Genomic DNA, 23079 nt, shown 5'->3' on the forward strand with positions numbered 1-23079 from the left:
GCTAAAATGGCTTGCAAGGTTCATGCTTCTGTTGTGCACACAGGGCTGGGAAAACTGATAATCTTGTGAAATAGCTGCATCTTAAAAGTGCAGTGATTTAAGGGAAATAGCACAGATTTTGTTTTGTTAAGAATGTAGCACTTGAACTTTCTGCTGTAAATAGCTTGTGAATCAGAAGCCTTGAGCAGCTGATTGCTGTTTTCTTCTGTTAAAAAGCATTTATGATACAAAGGAAGGTGAGTGAAATGTAAATGCTCCATTTGTTTTATTTTGTGAGTCACAGTTGCATCCTTTAAAAGTGGCTTTTTCCTTAGTAAATAGTGTATGTTAAATCAACACTATTTTTCCTTTGACTAGTTAAAATATTTTGTGCTGTTTATCTTTAAAACTCAGTCTTGGGTTTGGACTGAATTGTGGGTTTTGCAAGGACACAACTGACAGTTAACAAGAACACAATAATTTCATCTTAGTTTTGGGGACTCCTGGCCAAGGCATAGTTGCATATTGGCTGTAGTGTGAGAGGAGAACCTTCTTAGATGCATGTCACTATAGATGTCCTCTCATTTTTGAACTGAGATTTTCCACTGTGTTTAGTTTGGACTCTAACTCTATAATTAGATTCTAAGTCAGCTTAACTTGAAAGCTTGAAATGGCTATTATTTTGCTATTACTTGGAGTAAGACAAGAAAAAATCTTTTTTCCCCTTCTTCTGGTGAGTTTTGGAACTGGCAAACAAACAACAATGCTCTTTGAAACTGTATGATAAGCAAACAAAGGTAAGTTTCCTTTGTTAATATTAACAAAGAATTACTTGAAGCAGCTTTTGAGTTGCTACAGCTAATAATCTTCCTGTTTATAGTAGTTCCCTCTCGTACATAAAGTTGGAATGAGTTTTTTTAAATCAATTGTGGGGAGTTTGTCTTTCTGAAAGCAGCTGCCTTTGGTGCAAGATGTAGATTTTTAAAGGTAAAACTGAAAAATGCCGTCTTTGTACTCAAAGAATGCAAATGGTTATATTTGGATAAACTGATAGAGACAGAAGATATTAGATTAAAGAAGGCCAGTTCATGTGGGAATTGTGTTGAAATGAGGTGCTTCTAATGAATCAGGGCATAAAAGATTTTACTCAGTGTTCTGCTTCTAGTGAGCTCTTCATTAATCTTTGTGGACTCAACAAATTTTTGGAGTTGGTTGGTATATTTAGCGTTTTGTCTTGCTTCAAGGCCCATTGCACTTGCTTGGATAAAAAGTTGCCATGAGGAAAGAATGAATTCATATGTAAAACCTAGAGCTAGAAAATGTTAAGTGTATGGTTGTTTGTGAATGTTGGGCACAGAATAATTTCTGTGTGGTTACTGGTTTCTTCTGGGTGTGGAAGGCTCTGAAAGGTAGCTAGAACGTGACCGATATGTAAAGTTATCCATTATTTGCAGATACAGATGTTCAAGACAGTGCTCCTACAGACTTGCTTTAGGTCAGACTTCTCAGAAGCTGACACTTGTTTGCAGTCTGTACCTCTGGGGCAGTGTCTGGCAGGCATTGTAACTTGAATGTGCAGTGACATGCTCCATGACCCGCACTGCATGCCTTTGTTACACTGTGGTACTGCAACAAAACCAGACTTGCGTTTTTTTTTTTTTTTCCCCCTCTTCTCAAATGTAGGTTGGGGGCTGCTGCAGTCTTAACGTCTTTTCTGTACGTGACAACAGATTATCTCGAATTCCCTCTGAAATTTCACAGGCCACTGAACTTCACGTCCTGGATGTTGCTGGAAACAGGCAAGAGATTTTTGTATTTTCATGTTCTTTTGCTGTATTTACTGAATTCTTTCTGATAGCAAAAGATATTATGTCTAAGAAGAGAGTAATAAAAAACCAGTTATGACATTCATGTCAGTGTTACTGTTGAAATTGTCAAAGTAGTCTTCCCCCTGGGCCAAAAGTAACATAAATTGTGTGTTGTCATGAGTGTGATTTTTGGATTACTTTGACCCTGAGGAAGAAATTGGATTTTTTAAAAAAACCTTCTGGATTCTTATATTTCTGTATTAAAACAGAGAATCTAGGCATGGATAGAGCTTCAGGTGGAACTACCAAGCTGTAATGTCAAGTGGCACCAATATTGAGTGTTGTATCTTCATGATACAGTGTGAGTAACCAGGAAGGCCACTTTGATCTTGCAGCTTCTCACAAATCTTCAAACATCAACACAAAAAAATGAGTGGATTAAAGCATAAACCAGCAAATTAGTTCAGCTTCTTAGTAGGAAGTTAAATAAAAAAGCAACTCCAAAACAGAAGAAAAGCTAATGGTAGCTCATCTGTGCAATGCAGTTGTCTCACAGGCCCTTACGTATTTCTGTTCTAGCCACTGTTCACATGTAAAGCTCCTGATGGGAAGCAGCTGTCTGCCTTCCAGGGCACTTTACTGCAGTAGAGAAAGCTCAGCATAGTTTTACCTGATTTTCAGCTTCAGAGGATTATAAAGTTCTAATAAATTAAGCTGCACATTTGTTGTTTGTTGTTTTTTGTTTTCGTTTTTTTTTAAGAATGGAGTAGTTGAAATTGATGACTACTGCAATGCCTTCTATTACAGGCATTAATTTCAGTCCTCTTTGTTCGAACTTGTATACTTGATACATGACCATCTATTAAGACTCTCAGGCATTGCCCTGACTTTTTTACTTTCCTTTTTTGAACTAGGCTGACGCATCTTCCCATTTCACTGACTACGTTAAGGCTGAAGGCTTTGTGGCTGTCTGATAACCAGTCCCAACCTCTGCTGACATTTCAGACTGACACAGACCCTGAAACAGGAGAAAAGATTTTAACATGTGTATTACTTCCTCAAATGCCTTCTGAGTCTGGTTGCCAAGGTGAGTGCCTAGAGCCAGCTTTTCATTATGTACAGAATTATTACTTCTTTGTTAACTGAGTTGTCCCATAAAGGTTTGTAAAATGTGCATAAGCTCTAGTGAGCAAAGTTCTGGTTGAATTTTCAATATTAAACCTTTTTTTTCTATTATCCTGTTAGTCTTCAGAAGACTTCAAAAATTGGCACTGAGTGTTATTGAAAATACAATGACAGCTACAATAAATAAAATAGAGATCTGGAAGAAAAAGCATTACTCATGTCACTGTTTTGAGTCTTGCCAAGTGGGCCTGGTAGCGGTGTCCATATTTGTGTACATTGATTATACATCTTATATACATATATATATTTGGAAAAATGGTGGCTTTCCCTCTTCAATTTCTTTACCAGCAAAATAAATTGCATAGCATATATAGTAAACAGTGGACTTTTTAGCAAGCTAATTTTCTTTCAAGCAGAGGTGCTGTACAGTAGCTTTATTATATTCATTAACAAGTGTAGAATTGCAGTATAAGTTGCTTTTACCTCCTGTGATGAAACTTACCTCTGGGCCAGGTGGAACCATAAACTCTTTGTTGGCTGTGTTGCTGCTCCAGTAACTTCTGAATGTTTTTCTCCTCAAGCTTTTAGAGCTGTATGTGAACATTCAAGGGGATTCATCTCAGCTAATACTTAAATTTCTGTTGTAATGACTGGAGAGTGATTTATCCCATCCAAGAATGGACTTTTAAAAGAAAATCATGTGGATTCTTCTCCACTGAGTACAAAGAGGCCTGAGGAGAAAAATTCTGCTCTGGGTATCTGTATTGTAGGTACCCAGGCTTAATTCCAATGTTTCAATCATATATGGCTGGAGCAAATAGAAACCATTAAAACAGGGGTAGTGTAGTAAAGTCTCTGTTTTCAGCTCCTGGATTTTAAGAATAGTTAAGAATTAAAATAGATGTATGAATTAACCCCATTGGAATTAGAAAGGATTAAGCTAGTTCAAGAAGAGTAACAGAGGTTGACTTGACTTTCTTTAAAGACGTCACTACTAGAAATGAGATTTCCTCTTCTCCAGATGAATCTCATGACTTCAAGGGTAGAAAGCATGGAATTTAGATTGTTGGATGTGTTTGCCTAGCAATTCTGAAAGGATGAGGTTAGTAAAAGCAATGATCCTATGTTATGGAATGCTGTTTAGGGAACTGGCTAATGTCAGCTGGCAGCCATGTTCCACAAGAAAAGCATTATAGTGACAAGTATATTAAATTATATATACAGTCCAAGTACAGAAATTCCTAATTTATACAGAAACCATTAAGTATATGTACTTGATAACAGAAAACTGATGCAAGTTCTGTTTTCTTCCAAAACCAGTAAAAATAGCCACTTGTAAGTATTGGATGAGTGATTGTGCAGATGTTGCAATTATGAACAATAAAGCATGTTGATTGTGTGACTTCACATGCATGTTGCTGTGAATCTTGAGTTACATTTTCCTGTTCTAACAGATAACCTACCACGATGCGGTGCATTGGAGAGTTTGGTGAATGAGATGTCAGATGAAACGTGGAATGAGCGGGCAGTGAACAGAGTCAGTGCAATTCGCTTCTTAGAAGATGAAAAAGATGAAGAGGAAAATGAAATGGTATGTTTTCCAAGCCTTTGGATACCTCCAGATACTGTGAAATTAATGCAGAAGTATAAAAAGTCTGTGAGCATTCTTGCTGTAAATATTTCAGCTTGGACTGCATGCTTTGTGTCTACATTTGGAAAAGAAAGTGCTCATGCTGGCTGCTGAAACTTTTTATGTTGACTTTGAATGCCTTTGTTTTTTCTGCTTTGAATATAACTTTCGTATTCTGATGCAGGATAGTCTTCTGTTTTGCTTTGTTTTCCTCTGTCTGCTCAGGATGTTTTGTTCCCAGAAAGAAGATAGGATCTTTCTCTGCATCTGTGAAGCTTTACTGCCTGAAAGTATATAGGGTCTAATTTAGGATTCCAGCACTCTTGCATGTGTCTCCATTAAGTTTGCTATTGTTTGTCTCTCTAATTTCTATTTCCAGTCTCTTTTGTGCTCTCTCTCATTCTTTTTTTCTTTTTTGGTTTTTTTTTTTTTTAACTCCACCATTTGCATTTGAACCAACCATAGTATCCATGAACAGCAGGAATGTTGCTCATTAGTTTCCCACCTAAAAAAAGGATGTGGGAACATCTGTCACTGTACTTATAAGACCTCTCCATTAAGTTGGGCTCTGCATATCCTGAAGATCAAAACACAACACAATCTGTAGTTTTACTAGCTTTTATTAACAATTAAAACTCCTTGTAAAGATTAACACTGCTTCAGTCACATTTTCAGTGTGCTCTGATGCTCTGAGACGTTGCTGGTGGTCCTCATTAGATCTCAGCTTGAGATCCTTCAGGGCACTGTGTGGATTGTTTTAGTTTAAAAAGTGACTACAAAACCTCTTACTTTAGTTTGGAAATGAACAAGTAAGGTAGTTGCTTACTCCAAAGCAGCAGAAAGAAAGTGTCTCTTAGCAGGCTTGGTTCACTGACTGATAGGGAGTTCAGAATGATGCTGCTTACCAGCTCTGCCAACCTGAGAATGTCCATAGAGTAGTGAGGGCTCAGCTGTTGAGGATAAGTGCTTGATTTGCCTGATTTGAAGCAAGAATCTTCTTTTTGGAAAAGTTAATGATCTTACTGAGGAGAACAAAGGGCAGATTTCCAAAGCAGTCTTGACCAAAGCACCCACGTGGGTCATCAGTTCTGCTGTTCTCTGTACAGTTTACATGCATGCCACTAAAAAGTAATTGCATGTATACATGTATTATACCTATATTGTATTTGTGGTGTTCTGTTGTCTCCAGCTTGGGTGCTAACTGGAGTTTTTGTCAATCTTGTTTTCCTTGTAAAGGTTTCAGCACAATGATATACATTCTTCTGTCTAAGGTGGGAGAGAAATGCTCCCTCTCAAGGTGCTTGTTCTCAATTAACTAGAGAGCTAGACTGTATGCTGGGGCTGAAAGGCAAATGGAGCTCCACACAAGCACTGTTTAAAACTTTAAAGAGATCTTGTGGGATTCTTTCAAAATCAGATGAATGCTTTAAGTGTGATCTTAAACCACTTGTATGGTTTTGCGGAGAAAGAAAGTCCCAAAGTATAGTTATGAAAGAAATCTTCACTTCATAACTTTTAATTGTACTTCACATAAGTGGCTTTCAGATTAGTATTCCAAAAGAGGACAAAATTTGCTCTTGGAGACTTCTGAAAACCTCTTTCCCTGTCTTCATACACAAGTAGCTTTTAAAGTAATGCTCAGCACAGAGCATGTAGTTTGAAAAGGAAAAGGGGGGAAAAAAGGAAAAAAATTGATACTTACTATTTGGTATGTGAATGCTGAAGCCTTTTAAGTGTGTGTTGTTTTTGCAGAGGGTCAAGAGCAAAACCACTTATTGCACTGTTTATTTTTAGAGAACACTTCTAAGGCGAGCCACTCCACACCCTGGAGAATTAAAGAACATGAAAAAGACAGTGGAGAATTTACGGAATGATATGAATGCTGCTAAAGGACTGGATTCAAACAAAAACGAGGTCAATAATGCCATTGACAGAGTGACCACTTCTGTGTAGAGTTCCATCTCCAGGTTTTACCTCCTGTGTCTTCCCCTGCTGTTGAAATGTTCCTGTCGTCTCCTGGGACCTCACTGAGCCCCTTTTTGTTTTTAACCAGAACCTGATTCATCGTCTCCATACACACAAAAAGTGCAGCCCGCTGGAAGAAAGTGCCTTATTTCATCCAGGCAGTAAACCAATAATTTCCAAATCAATATTGTAATTTTAATAGTCCTAGGCTTTTTTAAGTTTAATACACTACTGTATGCAGAATACAATATTTTTGTCTTAAACACAGGGGAAATAATGCTTTTCTTTTCCAGAGTGCTGGGATATCTTCTTCCCAGTGGCTGGATGTGCTGGTGAGAAATATAGTTTTGGGGGAAATCGATACACTTTTTTTATTTTTTTGGCAGCTCAGATGGTGTAAATTTAAAATTTTTGTATAGGACTTTCATAACAAGATGATGTATTTCATTTTTAAGAGAAAATTTATCTTGAGCGGTACATATTTTAGTATTTGTGGAAGAGAACAAGTTTCATGGACAACTGTATTCATTTGTTTGTACCACCCATTGTGCCTTATTGTGTTTGGTATGTCATATTAGTCTTAAATATAGCAATTCTTGAGGAAAGTGAGTAGATTTGGTCTCCTGCTTTAGATATGTTTTTCTTTTTGGGCAATAATTTGTCGGGAATTTTACAGCACAGAATTTATGTTTATATTATGGGATCTTAGGATGTGAAGCACAAATGTTAGTTTTGTTGTAAACAGAATTAAGATGAAATGACCAAACTGCTATTGTTTATTACATAATGCACTCACACTTTAACTTAGTTGTAATGAAACATCTTGGTTTGGATGCCTTGTTGCATTGCAGTCACTAGAAGTTCATGCTTCCATTGTTTTTTTTTTAAATGTGCCATCTGTAAAATAACTTGAAAAACAGCACGGTAGACTTTCAGAAGCACAGTATGAAATTAGTTTTATGTATTACACAAGAAAGCATGATTCTTTAAAGTGCTTTGGTGGTTTTATAAAAATTTATAAAACCATAATAAAAACATCTTTAAAAGCTTCAGTAGATGTGATGTATCATTAAAACAGCAATTAAAGTATCTCTGCATTAATGCTGTCATTGTAACTGTGTTGCACTTCTATTGCCCAATGCTGATTTCAAGGTCTTACTAAATCTGTGAGTTTTGATTTGTTTATAAAGGTAAGTATTAACTGAGTTTAATTCAGTAAATAACAATTTTGTAAAAGCCTGATAAAGACTGATGTTGATGTCTCTGGGTTCTGTTCATTTCTCTTCCCCAAGATTCCTCATTTAAGCTTCAAGACATGGTTTTGCAGGAGGATGCTGGAGGTTTGTACATGTTAGGTCACTTCAGTGGTAGTGAAGTTTTATTCTTCTCAAGGCACAGTTCTCCTGGTTATTCTTGGTAAGCTGCTGTTAAAATAAAACCAAAAATAAAATCAGGTTTTGGTACAGCTGACTCCAGCCTTGGGTAGAATTTTCTTTTTAAAGTACTTACTGGAATTGACACAACAAAAGTTTAAAAGTGTAGTAAAGCCTATACCCAAGAAAGCAGCAACAAACCCATTTGAGATGAAAGGAAGTTCCTAAAAAAGACAGTTCCTAAAAAAAGCCAAAGGCAGCAAGACTCTGTGATGCCAGTTTCTCATTTGGAGGCTGTGGCTTGCTTTGTTTTTAGCATCTGCTCCATCAGCAAGATGAATGTGTAAAGCCTTGCCTGACCTGCCACCAGATGAAAATAATGAATTGCCCTTGTGCACGTACTGCAGTCAGAACAAGATGTAACTCCTGTTGCAGCTCTGTGACATGTGCTGTGTTGTTTGCTTTTTGTACATTCCAGCAGGCTCGTGGAGGCTGCTGCAGCCCACAAACTCACCACAGGGCAAGCGCTACTTGCTGCATCCACTTGGGCACAAAGTAACTGGTCAGCAGTCAGTATTTTTTACTTTGGTGATTTTTTTTAAATAGAGGAAGGAATATTTGTTGTGGTTTCTCTGGCTTCAGTTAAATGAGTGAGTGATCCAGGCTGGTTGCCTTCATTTGGAAGTTTCACACTCCTGCACCCAAGGGTGGCTGGTATTGTTTCCTTGTGGTCATCTCAAGCCAAAGATGGGTGCTGTGATGGGTGTATTGCATATTGAAGGTGTTTGCTTAATGGGAGATTAGAGGAGCTGAAATCCATCATCACACCAGCCAGCTACTTATGAGTGTTGGCATTCCTTGCTTTTCACTGCCATCTTTTTTCACTTTGTTAACCTGTGTAGTGGAAATCTGGATTTTTGTTATGTTTTTTCAGTCAGTATCTGGGGAGAGATAAAGGAGGAGGTGTATTTTTCAGGCTTCTGCAGTAATACTGTGTAGCACTGTATCTCATTAATGTCCTTTGTTTATGCTTTTTGGTGAGGCAGTTTGAGATTCAGCTCTGCTGCAGGTAGTTCAGCAGTGTGTACAAGGTGTGTAGTGTTTGAGTGTGGCAGTAAGTGTAATTCCAGGGTGCACCCTGAGGTATGGCAGCAGCCAGTGGTGGTATGGAATAGGAGCAGATGAAGTGTTGTTTTTCAGGGCTGACAAGGTGCTTGGATTCTTGCTGTGCAAACAGAGACAAGTGGCTACGCTCTCTGTCCTCCTAATGCTGGTTCAGTGACTTGCCTGTCATTGTTTGATCAAACCCCCATCAGTCTAGACCTCAGGAGCCCCTCTCATCTCTTGAGTGATCCGTGTGTGTGCTGTTTTATGGAGTGGTTGAAGTACCCTTCTCCACCCAACAGCGCTGATAACATTCCAGGCAGTTTTAACTCTGTTTTATAACCAGAAAAAGTTGATGACACATGTTCTGATGTGTGTCTGTCCTTGAAAGCTTGAGTCCTCTCTTCCTAGTCTCTGTTTGTTTTTCTCTTGCTGATGCTGTGAGGAGCCTGAGTAGTGAATATGATTGACTTCTTTCTCTATAAACTTTTTCTTCTTTACTTTGTCTTTTGAGAGGTGGGTTTAATGGAAAGAGGCTACAAAATTTGCATGCTGTTTTATTAGCTATAAACAGGTAACCAGGGTAAATCAACTCCACAGTGGTGGAGTGGATTTAATATTAACCTGCCAGTTACTGCATACAAGTTCTCTTTATTCAAAGTCACAATTCCTAGTCTTAAAAGAAGAAGAAGAAGAAGAAAAAAGGCACTGTGGTGCTACTGTAGTTAGTGTAGCAATGGCTTTTTCCATCCCCTGTGTGTTGCTCTAGGCTTTTCCCACAACTTCCCACAAATTTATGTGTTGAGATTATTTTTCTGGCTTAAGTTCCATATTTTTGATAATCAGTGTATTGTAGGAAAGTATGTACTGGAAACTTGTATAACGCTGTTCTTTCCAGCAAGTGACTTGTTTGTGTCCTGCTTGGCCTGCTTCTGGTCTAGCACTGATGCTTTACCAGGGCTGGGTGAGCAGCTGTTTGCTGATCAGCTGCTTAACAGGTTTCACTACTTGGAGCTCATAATTTCAGTTTTTAAGAGAGAGTAGTGACGCCAGGAATTTAATTTTATTAAAAGTGCATTTTTTAGTATATTGGTTGATACTATCCAGGTTTGCTGTAAATGTCTGCCCGCCACTGAGACAGAAGCACACTGTTTATCAGAAATGTCTAGACTTTTTGTTAATGGAAAATTCACCCCCGTTCTTTGCCTTGACTCCAGAAAATAAAATTACTTTAGTTTTTCAATTGACTTGATAAGAGTGTTTCCCATCTTCAGTTTCTGACAAACACACAAATGGGTTTTTGTGCTTGGATTGCTGTCAGGGAATGTGACAAAAGCTGGTCTTGAGTATCAGTAATTGTTTTGGGTGTTCCCTTTCTCCTGAAGCAATTGTGAAATTTTCACTGGGATGGTGCCTCTGTCTTTTATTGTAAAGTCAGGGCTATAATCATTGTTCCACCAGCTGAATGAGGAATGTGATTTTTTTATTTTTTCCAAAGTGGGTAGCACATGCTTGATTTGAGCTGCCTCTGTGAGCTGCTTTGCAGGAGCCATCCTGTCTCCTCTTCTGGTGGGTGTTGGAGACACTGTTTGTTTCATTCCCTGGTGTGCAGTTGTTGTGGCAGTGGGCTGGTCAGTCATGGGTTCTGCCAGAGCACAGGGCTCGGAGGAAGGAGCTCAGTGAGTGCAGCTGGACTGTGAGCTGACTTCAGGTTCCAGGGTTCATGGCAGTCTGGTTTTGAATTTGCAACCTGTTCAGGGTGTTTGCCTCTAAACACTGTTGTTACTGGCCCATCAACTCTGCGATCTTAACAAGTAGTTTATCTTTTCCCAGGAGAAGACCTCTCCTGAAAATACAGTATCACTGCTGTCCGTGGAGAGAACTGTGTGGCTCCTCAGTGATGTTTCAGAGAAGGGTTTTAGCAAACCTTCCTCGGCATTAAAAGCAGGAAGTGGACACCTGATGTGCAGTAACCTTTGACACTGTTCCTCTGATGTGCTCATCTGTTGCTGGGAACGTTGTCTTGGCTGAAATCTCTGATGTGCAGCTGGTACTAACAGCCAAACACAAAATGTTAGCAACGCGCACTGTGAAAGACCAGTGCTGACTGCAGTACCTTTCCTCTAGATCCACAGATGCACACAGATCCACAGAGCTTGGAAATACCACTAAAGCATCAGCAGCTTGCATTTCAGTTTGTAAGCATCCCCAGTATAAGGCAGAGAAAGTTTTAGTTGGACACAAAACTAATTAAGTGCTTCTAAGTCCTGTCTTCTTTTTCTTCTGAAGCAAACTTGGGCGAGTTGTGGTGATGTGCTTGTGATGGAAACAGTCTGGTGCTATGATCACTCTCAGTAACTTGCTAGTTTCATTCAGTTCCTACATAAATGGTAGTGAAATGCTTTAAATCCTTCTGAAGTTGCTCATAGGAGATAGGATTGTCCCATACTTCTGGAACATTAAACATTATAATCATGACTACATCCTTATAAACATGAGTGAATTTCTTTATAGTTTATTAATGGCATCCTCCTGGACTTCCACTAAGCAACTTAAAACCAAATCCAAATGAACTAACAAAAAGGTTTGTTTCAATATTACTGATGACTTTTCTTCATTCATAAAGAGAGAAAACTTCAAGTCTGAAGAGCATTTGCATAGTGGACGTTTTTAGGATAACCTACAGCAATTTTTAAAATTGTATTTTCAGAAAATTAAAAAAATCTTATCTCTATAGTTAATACTTAAGTATCTGAGTTTGAAATTAAATTGTGTATTTACTGCTAGCAAAGTGTATAAGGCTTGCTTCCATAATCAGTGTAGGCAGCTTTTACACTGCCTCTCCTCCAGTGGAAGCATATTCAAGGATGCCTTTGTTTCAGCAGTGTTTTATTTAGCTTTGTTTCATGTGAGTTACACAAAGCTTTCTTAGAAACAACCTTTTGCACCTTAAAAAGGGAATGAGTCTGAAATAGTTTTTGATTAGTAGGATGTGTTACGTATAGTTGTACTATGAAGCAGGAAAGTGTTTATGTTCTAGGGAATGCATCCTTAAAACCATTTTCTCTCCCATAATTGTGCTGTTAAAGCAAATCATCTTTTAAATAGAAATATAGGACAGAATGTTTATTTGGGGTTTTGAGTTGAATTGGCAGGTGTATGGCCATTGAAATGTTCCATGTAGCTGGATTCTACTTGCCAGTGGAAACCAGGCTGTGGCTGTAAGCAGTGTGTTTCACTGTCAGTGTGATTTCAGAGACAAGGGAGGCTTTCATATCTTTGCTTTTATTGTTAGGCTGATTTGGATTCTCTTTCATTTGCCAGAATGTTTTAGGGTGATACATAGCATTTGCACACCTTTGTTTTCTGGAGGGCATTCATACTCTAGGGCATCTCTTAGTGAGATCTTATCAGAATAGACACCTTGTGCTTTATGAGAACAATTTGTCCTCTTAACTACAGGGGTATGATACACAGCAGTAGTTATGTTATGGAGAGACTGCCTTTGAAAAGATGAAAAACATGTTGAAAGGAGGTAAAAACGTCACTTGACTTGCTGGTGAAATACTGAAGCAAAATGGTCTGTTACCAATCAGTTAGGCTCATTAACAGTGAAAGGAGAAGAAAAATGTGTTTCCATGGAACATAATAACTGCTAGGCTGATAAATATTTTCTCCCTCCAAACACTTCTGGTTTTACAAAACAAGCAGTGTTACACCACCCACATACCCATGAAGCTTAAAGCCCTAAATACAGAATTTGCCTTCTTTTTTTCATTCCAGTTACTGTTAACAAAATGTAGATCTGTGTGCATCTCACTTTGTGTTTGTTGCTAATGACTGAAACCAATAATATTTTTAATTTTTGTTGATCTTAGCTTCCCCACATATGAAACACAAGAAAAAACTTCCAAACTCTACCTGTGTAGTAAGAAAACCAATTATAATCTGTAAAATTCTGTGAGGGGAACTGATTTTTCTTTCTTCATGTTAGGATATTTGCCTGTAGCCTCCTGTCTCAAAGCATGGTCCTGAAGTATTTAATAAAATGACAATGAGCTAATAAATTACTGCAAGTTTTTAAAGAGAGCTTCATTTTTGGAGTACAAATCTGCTATCTATTACCTGAACAACATTGAGGGGTAATGGAAACTTGTTGCCATCTATATCAGTTTTCATTAATACATCAAAATAAGGAATCAGTTTCATTTTTGGCAAGGAAAACAAAATCCAGTAAAAAAATCAGACTGAGAGGTTGAATTCACTATCATATTTCCAGCCCTCTCCCTTTTTTTCATCAAAAAGCATCAAGTTTTAAAAAAACAATTTGGAATTAAGATTTGTCTGCAAAATAATATTAGCCTGCAGTCACAGCAGTAGCATTCATTGCAAGGTTTCTCCATTTTACTTTGTGGAAGTATAATTCTTGTGTTTTGCATAGAGCAGGTACATGCAAATATAGACTAAAAGGCATTTCTAATTGTTCCATTCCATCTTTTGCTATTGATACAACCAAATCATGAAACTGCTTTCATAAATATAATGCTATCCACAGTACTGTGAAGACCTAGTGAAAATTCTTTGCCAGAATTGTTCCATTGTTTCTATTTTACTTTGTAGCACTGTAGATCAATAATATTAAAGAGTAAATTTTCTTGGGTACAGGCATCAGACAGGTACTGAATTTTCCTTACAGCTGAATGTCAGCATGAGGAAAAGCCTCCTGCCAAAGGAGAAGGCAGACAGGGAGCAGGAGTGCCCTTAGCTCTGTGTTCTCAGCTGAACTGCAGACGGCATAGGGATGTAGAATCTACTGATGTTCATCACCTTTGCAAACAGGAGGCTGCCACTGCAGCTGAATCTATGCCTAAAATGATGAAGGGATTGTCAGCATAAGTGTAATTTGAAATCTGTCTGTTACTTTGGGAGAATAGTCTTTTCCTGTTTTTACAGAATTTGGCAGGCTGAGTTTGAGAGGATTTTGTTTAGGATTAGGGATCAGGGTTGAACAAGGATGAGATGTTTTCTTGGAAGAAGTGAAATGCTTCACTGTACCTATGTTTATTTTTAGAGTGAAATTGCTTTATGACTGCCTAATGAGCTTAAAAGTTGACAAGGATTAAGCTGTGTCTTGAAATACCCCGAACATTGAGAGATGGCACATTAGCTAGTCTGAAATACAACTGTCCAAGATGCTAGCAAACAATTTCACCTCGTGTACTGTTTATCTGATTAGAATTGCTATCCCCCTAGTTAATATTCACAGAAAGCAAAGTTTCTGTTTAGGGGCACCCTATGTTTTCTTATTCAAGACAAGTGTGAAGAAATATCTGGAGATATCCTGTCTTGCATTTTGAATTGTCAGGAGGAAAGGGAGACGCTGCTGTGTTGTGATCGTTTGTGCTGCTTTCCCATTGATCAACTAAATTGACAATCACCTCCAGTGTCCTGAGCAATGTGCTTTAGAATAAGCAGGAATATGGGCTATTTACAGCAAATAGCAGTATCACTGAGTGTCAGTGCCGTTCAAAATGTGGTTTAACAGCAAATCTCCTGGAGGAAAAGGCCAATCATGCCTTTCTTGTACAATACAAATAATCCTGTGATGCGGTTATCATCTCTTCAAGACTCACAGAAAGGTCTAGGCTGTTTTCCAATGAGATGCTGGGATACTGTCCATTTCCTAGTGTTTTCAGCCATCCTAAAACTGAAAGCAAATGAAGAATCCCAAGGGGACGACCTTCTTTGGCAGCTGAAGATGAATCAGTGTGTCCAGCATGAACAGTCTTGTCCTATTTCCTTGTCGTTTTCCACCTTAGATCGAATAGAGATGGTGACATCTGGGTTGCTGGTAGCAGCAGCATATCTGTGTGTGTGTATGTGAATGTAACCATTCTGCATTTAAAAAGGAAAACAGAAACTTAAAGAACTGTTAAATCTGAATCAAATACCTGTTAAAACACATGAAAGTCACAATGTGCCTCTGGTTGCCCCACTAGAAGTTTTTTTTTGTTTTGCCGGAAATTGTTTGTGTTTGTTTTCTCCATTGATGTACCTTATTTGGCATCAGGCTGCTTTTTGCCACTGGATTTGTATTACTGTAAGAAAATGCAGAAATGAGATTTAAAGAAAGCTTCAAAGAAAGATAAAGGTTACTTCGAAAAATTGCTTCTAAAATTCAGCACGTAAGCAACCTTGACACAACTTGTCATGTATAAACTTCTCAGTGAGAAAGGTGGAGTATTTTGGATACAAATAAGTAATGGACATTTTGGGATAACTGAACTATAATCACTTTGTAAATCAGCAATCCTTAAAAGATCAGTTAAGTGTTGTGGTTTCTACTGGTACCATTCAACAAATGAAAGATTTTATTTAATGAATAATGAAGAGGGGAGTGACTTGATAGTTTTTTTAGCTCAGGTCATGAGGTGAGATGGTCACTAAAGATCTGAGTATTCTTGTTTGTTTTCTCAGTACTACACTTTATTGAAGACTGTTGTCCCTCATTAATTCTTCTTTATAATGCTGAAGGTAGGTTTGGTCGCATGCTCTTACAAGTCCTTAAAGGCTTCCACTATTCTCAGCAGCCTCTGCTTGCTCTTTGTATCACCAGTAACACCCATTAACTGGCAAAGTGTCTCTGTGGGACTGAAGGTACTTCTAAAGGTAAAAAAGGGAAATGCAGGATTTGCAAGAATCTGAAATACCTTGCAGAACTTGCCATTAGTTTCTGCACTTCCATACCTCAACTGCTTGCTTAAAATCTATTCATTGCCTTTTTTTTTTAATGTCCTCTTTCCCTCAGGATTCTATTAAGTGGCTTCCCAAGTCTCCCAAACTGCACAGTGGCCATAACTGGAGCTCCCAGGGCTCTCGCTGGGCCTCACTGAAAGGGAGGGAAGGTTTTCCTGGTGGTAACCTGTACAAATTCAGCTCTGCCAATGGGAAATGGAGAGAAGGGAGGATCAGTCCCGAGCAAGAAGCAGAGGAACTCGAGGATCCTGATGATGTAAGTAGTCTTGAAATTGGGAGAGACAATGTGCATCTGTGAAGAGGCTGCAGCTGCTCACACTGCTGTGCAGCAGAGCACGTTGGGTCTGTGGGACCTGCACTGCTCATACTCTCACGTCCTTGCTTGTGCTGAGGGTACAGAGCTATGTTCAATATTTCCTTCACTTTGCTTGCAATTAATCCATCCAACCCTCAAGAGTACAGTTTGACCTGCAGGTTAAGATGGGTAACCTGAGCAGTGATGAGACATGTTTTGTACTTTACCCTGCTTACATCCCCAGTCACCAAGCTCCCTCCATCTCTTTCAGGTAAGTGGGCTGCTGGCAGCACTTGGGGCTCAGCGTCTCCCTAGGCCTGGATGCTAGAAAAGCGAGGTTGCAGTGCTCCTCCACTGCATCTTGATTTTGGGTGCTGCTCCTCCAGGATGCTGATGCCTCTGAGCCCCTGCCTGCTGTAATTTCTCCTGCCTGTGCCTGCCAGGTGTCTGTCACCTGTGCTGCAGCCTGCTTGTCCTCTTGGTCCTGGCCTGGGAAAGGGAGGTGGGGATTGCACTCTTGCAGCCTTTCCCTGTCAGGCCATTGCTCACCATTCTTCCTGGTGTTAGCTGGGAGATGAGGCAGGAATTGGGGCTCCTGCTCCTCTTCCAGGACCTCTGCTTCCTTCCTATCTCCTGTGGGTGCTGCTGGTGTGCCCCCTCCTCCAGCCTGCACTCCTGGCTCTTGCTCATGGCCTTCTTCCCTGGCACCCACAGCCCTGCAGAGTGTCCAGCTTAGTCAGCCTGGCACTCTAAAGAGAAATCTCTCTCAAGAGAGGAAAGGTAATAAATGTTTTATGTGAGTCAAAGCTAAGCAAATTCCCTTTTAAGTGAAAATGGGAAGCAATCATGCCTTTTATGCTTTCCCTGGGGTTGGCAATGCTTTTTTCCATCCTAACCAAAAAGAGATTGTGGGAAAGTGCCAGTATAGATTGAAAAATAAACTGTCCAGTGGGGTTCTGCACAGCTGTTCAAGGTAATACCACTGCTTTTTATTTTGGTATTAAACTTCCAGGCTTAGAAAAACACTTATGGGGTTTATTTTCAGAGGTGTTGATGTGTGTTTGCTGCATCGTTTTACTGCCAACAGGAGAGAGAAGGATTTGGGCAATACAAAGATCTGATTTGACAGGAACTCATCAAATTAAGGAGCAAAAATCAGCTAAATATAAGTAAAGCTTTCCTTAAATGTGAGCAGAATTTGAGCACTGTGTCTGAATTTAATTTAACCCCTTCCTAGGAATAACTGATAGCTGGAAAACATCACTACATTTTGCAGTCAGACTTGTCTGAAGCTTTAATTGTTTGGTGGATGTATTTTAATTGTGTATACCTCTCTTCAAGCCCTTGTGGTTTAGCTAAGCATTGGGTGACATTGTGAACTCCTCACTGCATCTCAGAGTAGGTTCACCCTAGGGCCAGGCTTCAGAGTAGGCTTTAGTATGCATCACCTTTGAGGTTCCATTTCCAAAGGACTCCTAAATCATTTAAGTTTGCATCTCTCCACTCACTGCCATTTGCAACTGAAGTCAATCCAATGACTGAAACAAAGTCTTGGATACATAGATGCAAGGTAGGGCCTTGCCTTCCCTCTCACACCTATGCTCCCAAGAATGGAATGTGAGTTTTGAGGAACTATGAGAAACATTTTATTTTCTGTATGGAAATATCTTTCCTTTGCCTTGTGTGCGTGGTTCCTTCCCCCAGAAGAGTGGATTCAGTGCTACAGAGCTGCCAGAGGCTGGCCAAAATAGTCTAGTTCTCACTGCACTGCCATTTTCACAGGGCATTGCAGGATTTGTGCACATATGGATATGTGTATGTTACCTGTGCTTGTGTGTGCCAGAAAATCTAGTGAAAGGATGTACAAAATCCTAGTCCTCTCCCTGTTCCCTCAAGTTCAACCCCAGCACTGAAGGCAAAACATGCCCAGAGAAATAACGGTAAAAGAAATCTTTGTATGTTTGCTGTAAAGTTCCAGTTTTGTTTTCAATGAAATAAATTCTATCATACAGCAGTGTGAGGGTGAGGAATGAGTCCATGTTAGCACGGGTAAGGTGTGTGTTTCAGCTTCTCCTTCCTGTTGCTGTGTTCACCTTTTTTATCTTTAACCCTCAGGAACCTATCTCCAAGTTTTCCGGCAGCCTTTTTGATAGCAACGAAAGCGTGCGAGATCAAAGAAACAGCAGAGCAACGCTCCAAGAAAAGCACAAGTTGGCCATGAAGGGGAAGGCTCTTGCAGGGTCTAACAGCAGGGTGCAGCCACCCGTGTCAGCAGCAGGCAGCTTCCCCAGCCAGGGCGGCCGCGCCGCCGAGGAGCTGCGTGCGCTGGATGTGCCGCAAACCCCGCTCAAGGTCTGCAACTGCTGCTGCTGCTGTGGGGCACTCCCGTGTCTGTGGGGCACTCCAGTGTCTCCCTGTGGGGCACTCCGGTGTCTGTGGGACATTCCTGTGTCTCCCTGTGGGGCACTCCAGTGTCTGTGGGCACTCCTGTGTCTCCCTGTGGGGCACTCCCTTGTCTGTGGGGCACTCCTCTTGGGTGAGGCAGTTTATGAAAGATGCAAAGAAGGGAGGACATTGCATGGCAGATGTCATGAGGCATACCTTAAAGTGAGTAAGCTGAGGGTTGTCATTGTTCCCCATGGCTTACATGGAAGAAGAATTTCCTCTTTAAAAACCCCAACGAAGCCCACTTTCCTTGCAGCCATGCATCTCACTTCATGTATCCAGCATTAGTATTTTGAGGCCTAGTCAGAGGTACGTGCAGGTGGGCCCTGAGCTGAATGCAGTTCATTCAGTCCGTGGTTTCACAACAGTGATGTCTTGCATGTGCCAGTGTTGAAGCACTATTTTTCACAGGGCTGGGCTCTTCAGGAGCATGTCTGCTGGTGTTGAGAGTGGGAGGCAGATTTTCAATGCTCACATAATTAAGAGGCAATATTTTTGATTATTCAGGTTACTTATCCATTATAATTCTTTTCCAGGTAACCATTACTGTGTGCAGTCAAATGGGGAGCCTTGGTATTAGCATTGCTGGTGGAAAGGGCTCATCTTCATGTAAAGAAAGTGATGAGGTGCATTTCATTATTAAAAATTTGTCTAGAGATTGTTAGGAATAGACTGATGAGTAGTTCCTTGAGTTGTTGTGTTTTGTTGTTTGCTTTCTGAGATTGTCCTTCCTGTAACATTTCCATCTTTCTAAAGCTAACAAGGGTAAACAGAGGTAGCTTGTTTCCCAGAGTAGGATCTGGCATTACATTTTGATGGAAAGCTCCAGAAGGGATGATTTGGGAGAGATACCCAAATATAAACCAATGATTTTGCAAAGGCAACCTGATGGCTGAAACACTGTTGCCCAATTCTCATTTTCTGCCTTAATTTGGGGTCATTCCCTTGGCAATCTACATGCCTCTCCCATCTCATTTGCTCATTCCCAGGAGCTAACTTGATTTGAGAGAAATATTTCACACATATTCTCACTGATTTTTCTTTTAAGTAAATCTTTGTTTTCCAGTCTGTTCCCCATGGCACAGTGCAAACAATTACTGACTTTTGTTCATTGTTGTATGTGTCTGCCATGGAGGCTTTTTTTATTTTGTCTAGCCAATGTGCTAAGGCATCTAGTTTTTAATTTTATGGAGGCAACAAAACAATAATTCTTGAAAATTAATTACTTCCCATTTGCTTTTTATATCAATGGGAGAACAATGGGAGAAACTGTCCCTTCTGAAACCTGTGTTTTGTGTTACCAGGGGATCCTGATTGCACGGCTGCCAAAAGATGCTCCACCAGACTTGGCTGGTGTACAGGCAGGAGACAGAGTGGCTGAGGTAGATGGGTTGTTTGTCACTGTGGAGTGTGTTCTTTTGTTGTTGTCTTTAAATCAAACCACTTAGAGTTGGGGAGCTTGACATCCACATCTAAGCTGGCCTTAGCTTTTTAGATGCTTGCTATTATGAAGAAATTATAATAGCATTAAATTGTTGTATTTCTTCTTATTGTGTTCTAGTTGTCAGATCTTTATGTTCAAGTGCTTAACAAAATATTATTCATTTAAATGAATGATTTACAAAGGAAAACAATGGTCTTTAGTGGTTATGTAAGTATAAATGAAGTATTTGATCCAAGAAGCTTTCTTGTGACATGGTATTAGATTTACTAGATGAGTTCATTACACTTGCAACAAAGAAATATAAACTAGATGAGCTTGTTTCCCCAAGGTAATTTTTGGTGGGAAGAGAACAGCTCAAAATAACTCCCCTGATGGAGGCTTGCAGTACCAGGGGAAAATGTGCCTCTCAGGCTGCTCCACATCAAGCCTCATCTTTCCTAGCACAAGCCACATTCTTGAGCTTCAGAATTTCCCAAGAGCAATGGGGGAAAAATGGCCACATACAATTTTGTGTTACATACTTTTGATGTACTGTTTGCTTTCTACCTGCTGGGAATGGTGGAGTAGGAAGAGAACCTCTACAGAATTACTTTGAAGTGTAACTGGCCCATATTTCTTTCAGCTCTTGTTCTCTTAAACTGTCATTTATACTTGGTTATATTAATAGTTTTTGTTCCAGCATGGTCCATGTTGAATTAAGGTGGGATAGAACAAGCAATATTGTCTGTATGTTAAATTGACAGGAATAATGATACAATCTGTATCAGCCAAAGACTTTAATGATAAATTAATCTAATAATTTTGTAAAACTATGCTATGGAGTTATTAATAGAGGGTGGTGTTCCATAATATGTAAATATTGTGATAGTTTGAGAATTCTTAAAAGGTCAGCTGTAGATAAAAATCTGTATAATTTTGCATTTTTTCTTTAATAAAAAGTATTGTAACAAATGGGAGACAATGTAAATAATTCTCTACATATTTCACATTATCAGATGATTAGGGAAAAAAACACAGAAATTTTAGTTACTGTGCCTTTACTTTCTAAGCAGAGCTTCTGATCAATTTAGTATCTTAAAAATCAACCCCATTGCTCAGGTTCCTCCATAAGGCAATCATTAAATACTCATTTTGGGGACTATTTGGAATATATTAGGTGTTAATGTCTGTTTACTTAATCAATAGTGAAATAGGTGAAAAAGAAGAAATTTCTGTTCTATCCTGTTCTGCCCTGCTGTTATTGTACAAATAGTTAGAATTTCTCCATCTCCCACAAGATGGCAGAATCATTCATCTGTTTAAAGCATATAGAAAACAACTCTCTGCTTTTTCTGTGTGTGTGTGTGACAAGAAGGAATTAATGGGGTGTGCTATAGAAATACTGCTGTTTTTACCACAGGACTAATCTGTGTACAAATAACAAGCATGTTTCTCTTGACACTGTGTGTTACAACTTCTTATTCTTGAACTGGTAATTTCAACAGTTCAAATATAAAATTCACCAAAAATGGGAAACAGCAGGAATTGCAATTTTATTTGCTTTTGCTGTGCAACCACATGTAGCAATAGGGCTAGGTGTTTGTATACTAACTTGAGAGGGAGGGAACTCCTCTTCTTAAACAGCATTCAGAATAAAAATATGTTCCTGGTGTTTTCTTTTAAAGGCCACCTTTGTTTCAGAGCCTGCTGCCCTTCATGCTGATCCTGCTGAAGCTTCCCCCAAGGGCAGCCCCTCCCCGACAGTCAACCACGTCATAACAGTGAGTAGGATGCCCTCAGTAAATAACAAATCTCTCTTACCCAAGAAATTTGTGTTGTCCTAATGTTTGTGTTGTTTTTACATTAATGGTAGTAAAGACTGGCACAGAACTCAACACATGTCCAAGATCAGAGACCTACCAAGGATTTAGGTGGCTGTCCCTGCAGCTGGGACATGGCATCTGGAGGGGCTCAGCTCCTGGGTGAGCACCCAGCTTCTGAAGCACTCTGCTTTGGGGACTCCAGGGTGGTGTCCCTTCCCCCAGTTTGAATCATTGTTCTGTTGTCTGGGCTCTGTCTCTAGCTAATGCAAGGAGCAGCATTTCCAGGGTCCCTCTTTTAGGAGGGAGAGGGTGACCTGCTACCTGGAGGTGGTGACCATTTTCCTCTTCTGACTGGAGGGGAAACTTGTGTCACAGGCTAAGCCATGCCTGTATTTTAGGTGACTGGTGAGAGAAAGCTCACTGCTCATGTCACAGAAGGCAACAGCTGGGCCTGCCGGGTGGCTTTTAGAAATGCACTTTTTTGAACTTCTCTAGCAAGTTCAACTCTCTGAAGACCTACCCTCATCTTGGTCATCTATGAGTACCACTGATGAAACTATGGCTTTACTAGGAAGATACAATAAGATCAAGGTATCTGAATAATTAAGGTCAAAAAGCATCTTACTTGTGTGGAGCTTCAAGTTCCAGGAAGCAACAACTGTTCCTCCTTCAGCAAATGCCAGAGGAATGCTTTGTTTGATTCATCTTCTTTCAGTCTTTGTTTAAATCTTTCTCCATGAATACCATTCACAACCCAGCTAATCACAAAAAATGAAAGTATGTATATTATATAAAAGACTGTAATCAAAGACCATATCAGTGTTTGTAAACCATTTAGATAACTGAAGTGATTTGTTAGTTAACTGAAAAAGTGAGCACATAGATCATTCAACTGTTTTTCCCTGGTTTCCCGTGTTAGTCATTGTCACTGTCAAACTGTGTTTGACATGTTGAGCTACAGCTTTTGTCCATGAGATAGACTAAGCAAGGTTTTCCCTTCTATTAGTTGCTTAAGGAAACTTATTTTGAGGCCTCTGGCCTCCAACATTATCTTGTAGATCATCATTTAGACCAGTTTTATTTTTCAGCTTAAAACACTTTGATAATTTTGGGGTTTTTTGGTCCAGTTTTACCTGGTAGCTGTTTCTTAGTCTTTATCAGCATTGCATGAAGCATGAGGCTGCCTGTTAGAGGAACCACTGTTGGAAGGATTTATTCACACATTGGCAGTGGCCTAGATCTGTTGCAGTAGTGTCTGACTTTTAGTATTTTCACCCAAAAAGGAGAAATTACTGTATTTTTATGTTGGATGTCTCCCTTTAAAGTTCTTCAGATGTAATGGGGGGAGGAGGC

General features: G+C 39.6%; 1 protein-coding gene across 3 annotated transcripts in view; it reads left to right on the forward strand.

The window, feature by feature from the left end:
- Positions 1-23079, forward strand: part of LRRC1 (leucine rich repeat containing 1) — a 97955-nt gene that overhangs the window by 61809 nt on the left and 13067 nt on the right. The window contains exons 11-18 of one of the 3 annotated variants that reach the window (XM_074538201.1): positions 1663-1778; positions 2702-2874; positions 4367-4503; positions 15793-15996; positions 18151-18387; positions 19017-19106; positions 19785-19862; positions 21589-21684. In XM_074538201.1, the coding sequence (XP_074394302.1) occupies positions 1663-1778; positions 2702-2874; positions 4367-4503; positions 15793-15996; positions 18151-18387; positions 19017-19106; positions 19785-19862; positions 21589-21684 (1131 nt within the window). Of the gene's footprint in view, positions 1-1662; positions 1779-2701; positions 2875-4366; positions 4504-6336; positions 7560-15792; positions 15997-18150; positions 18388-19016; positions 19107-19784; positions 19863-21588; positions 21685-23079 lie in introns of those variants that run through there. The other 2 variants (XM_074538202.1, XM_005485999.4) reach the window with 2 other exon arrangements.

Source organism: Zonotrichia albicollis, chromosome 3, assembly GCF_047830755.1.
Source record: "Zonotrichia albicollis isolate bZonAlb1 chromosome 3, bZonAlb1.hap1, whole genome shotgun sequence".
In the NCBI taxonomy this organism is placed as follows: Eukaryota; Metazoa; Chordata; class Aves; order Passeriformes; family Passerellidae; genus Zonotrichia; species Zonotrichia albicollis.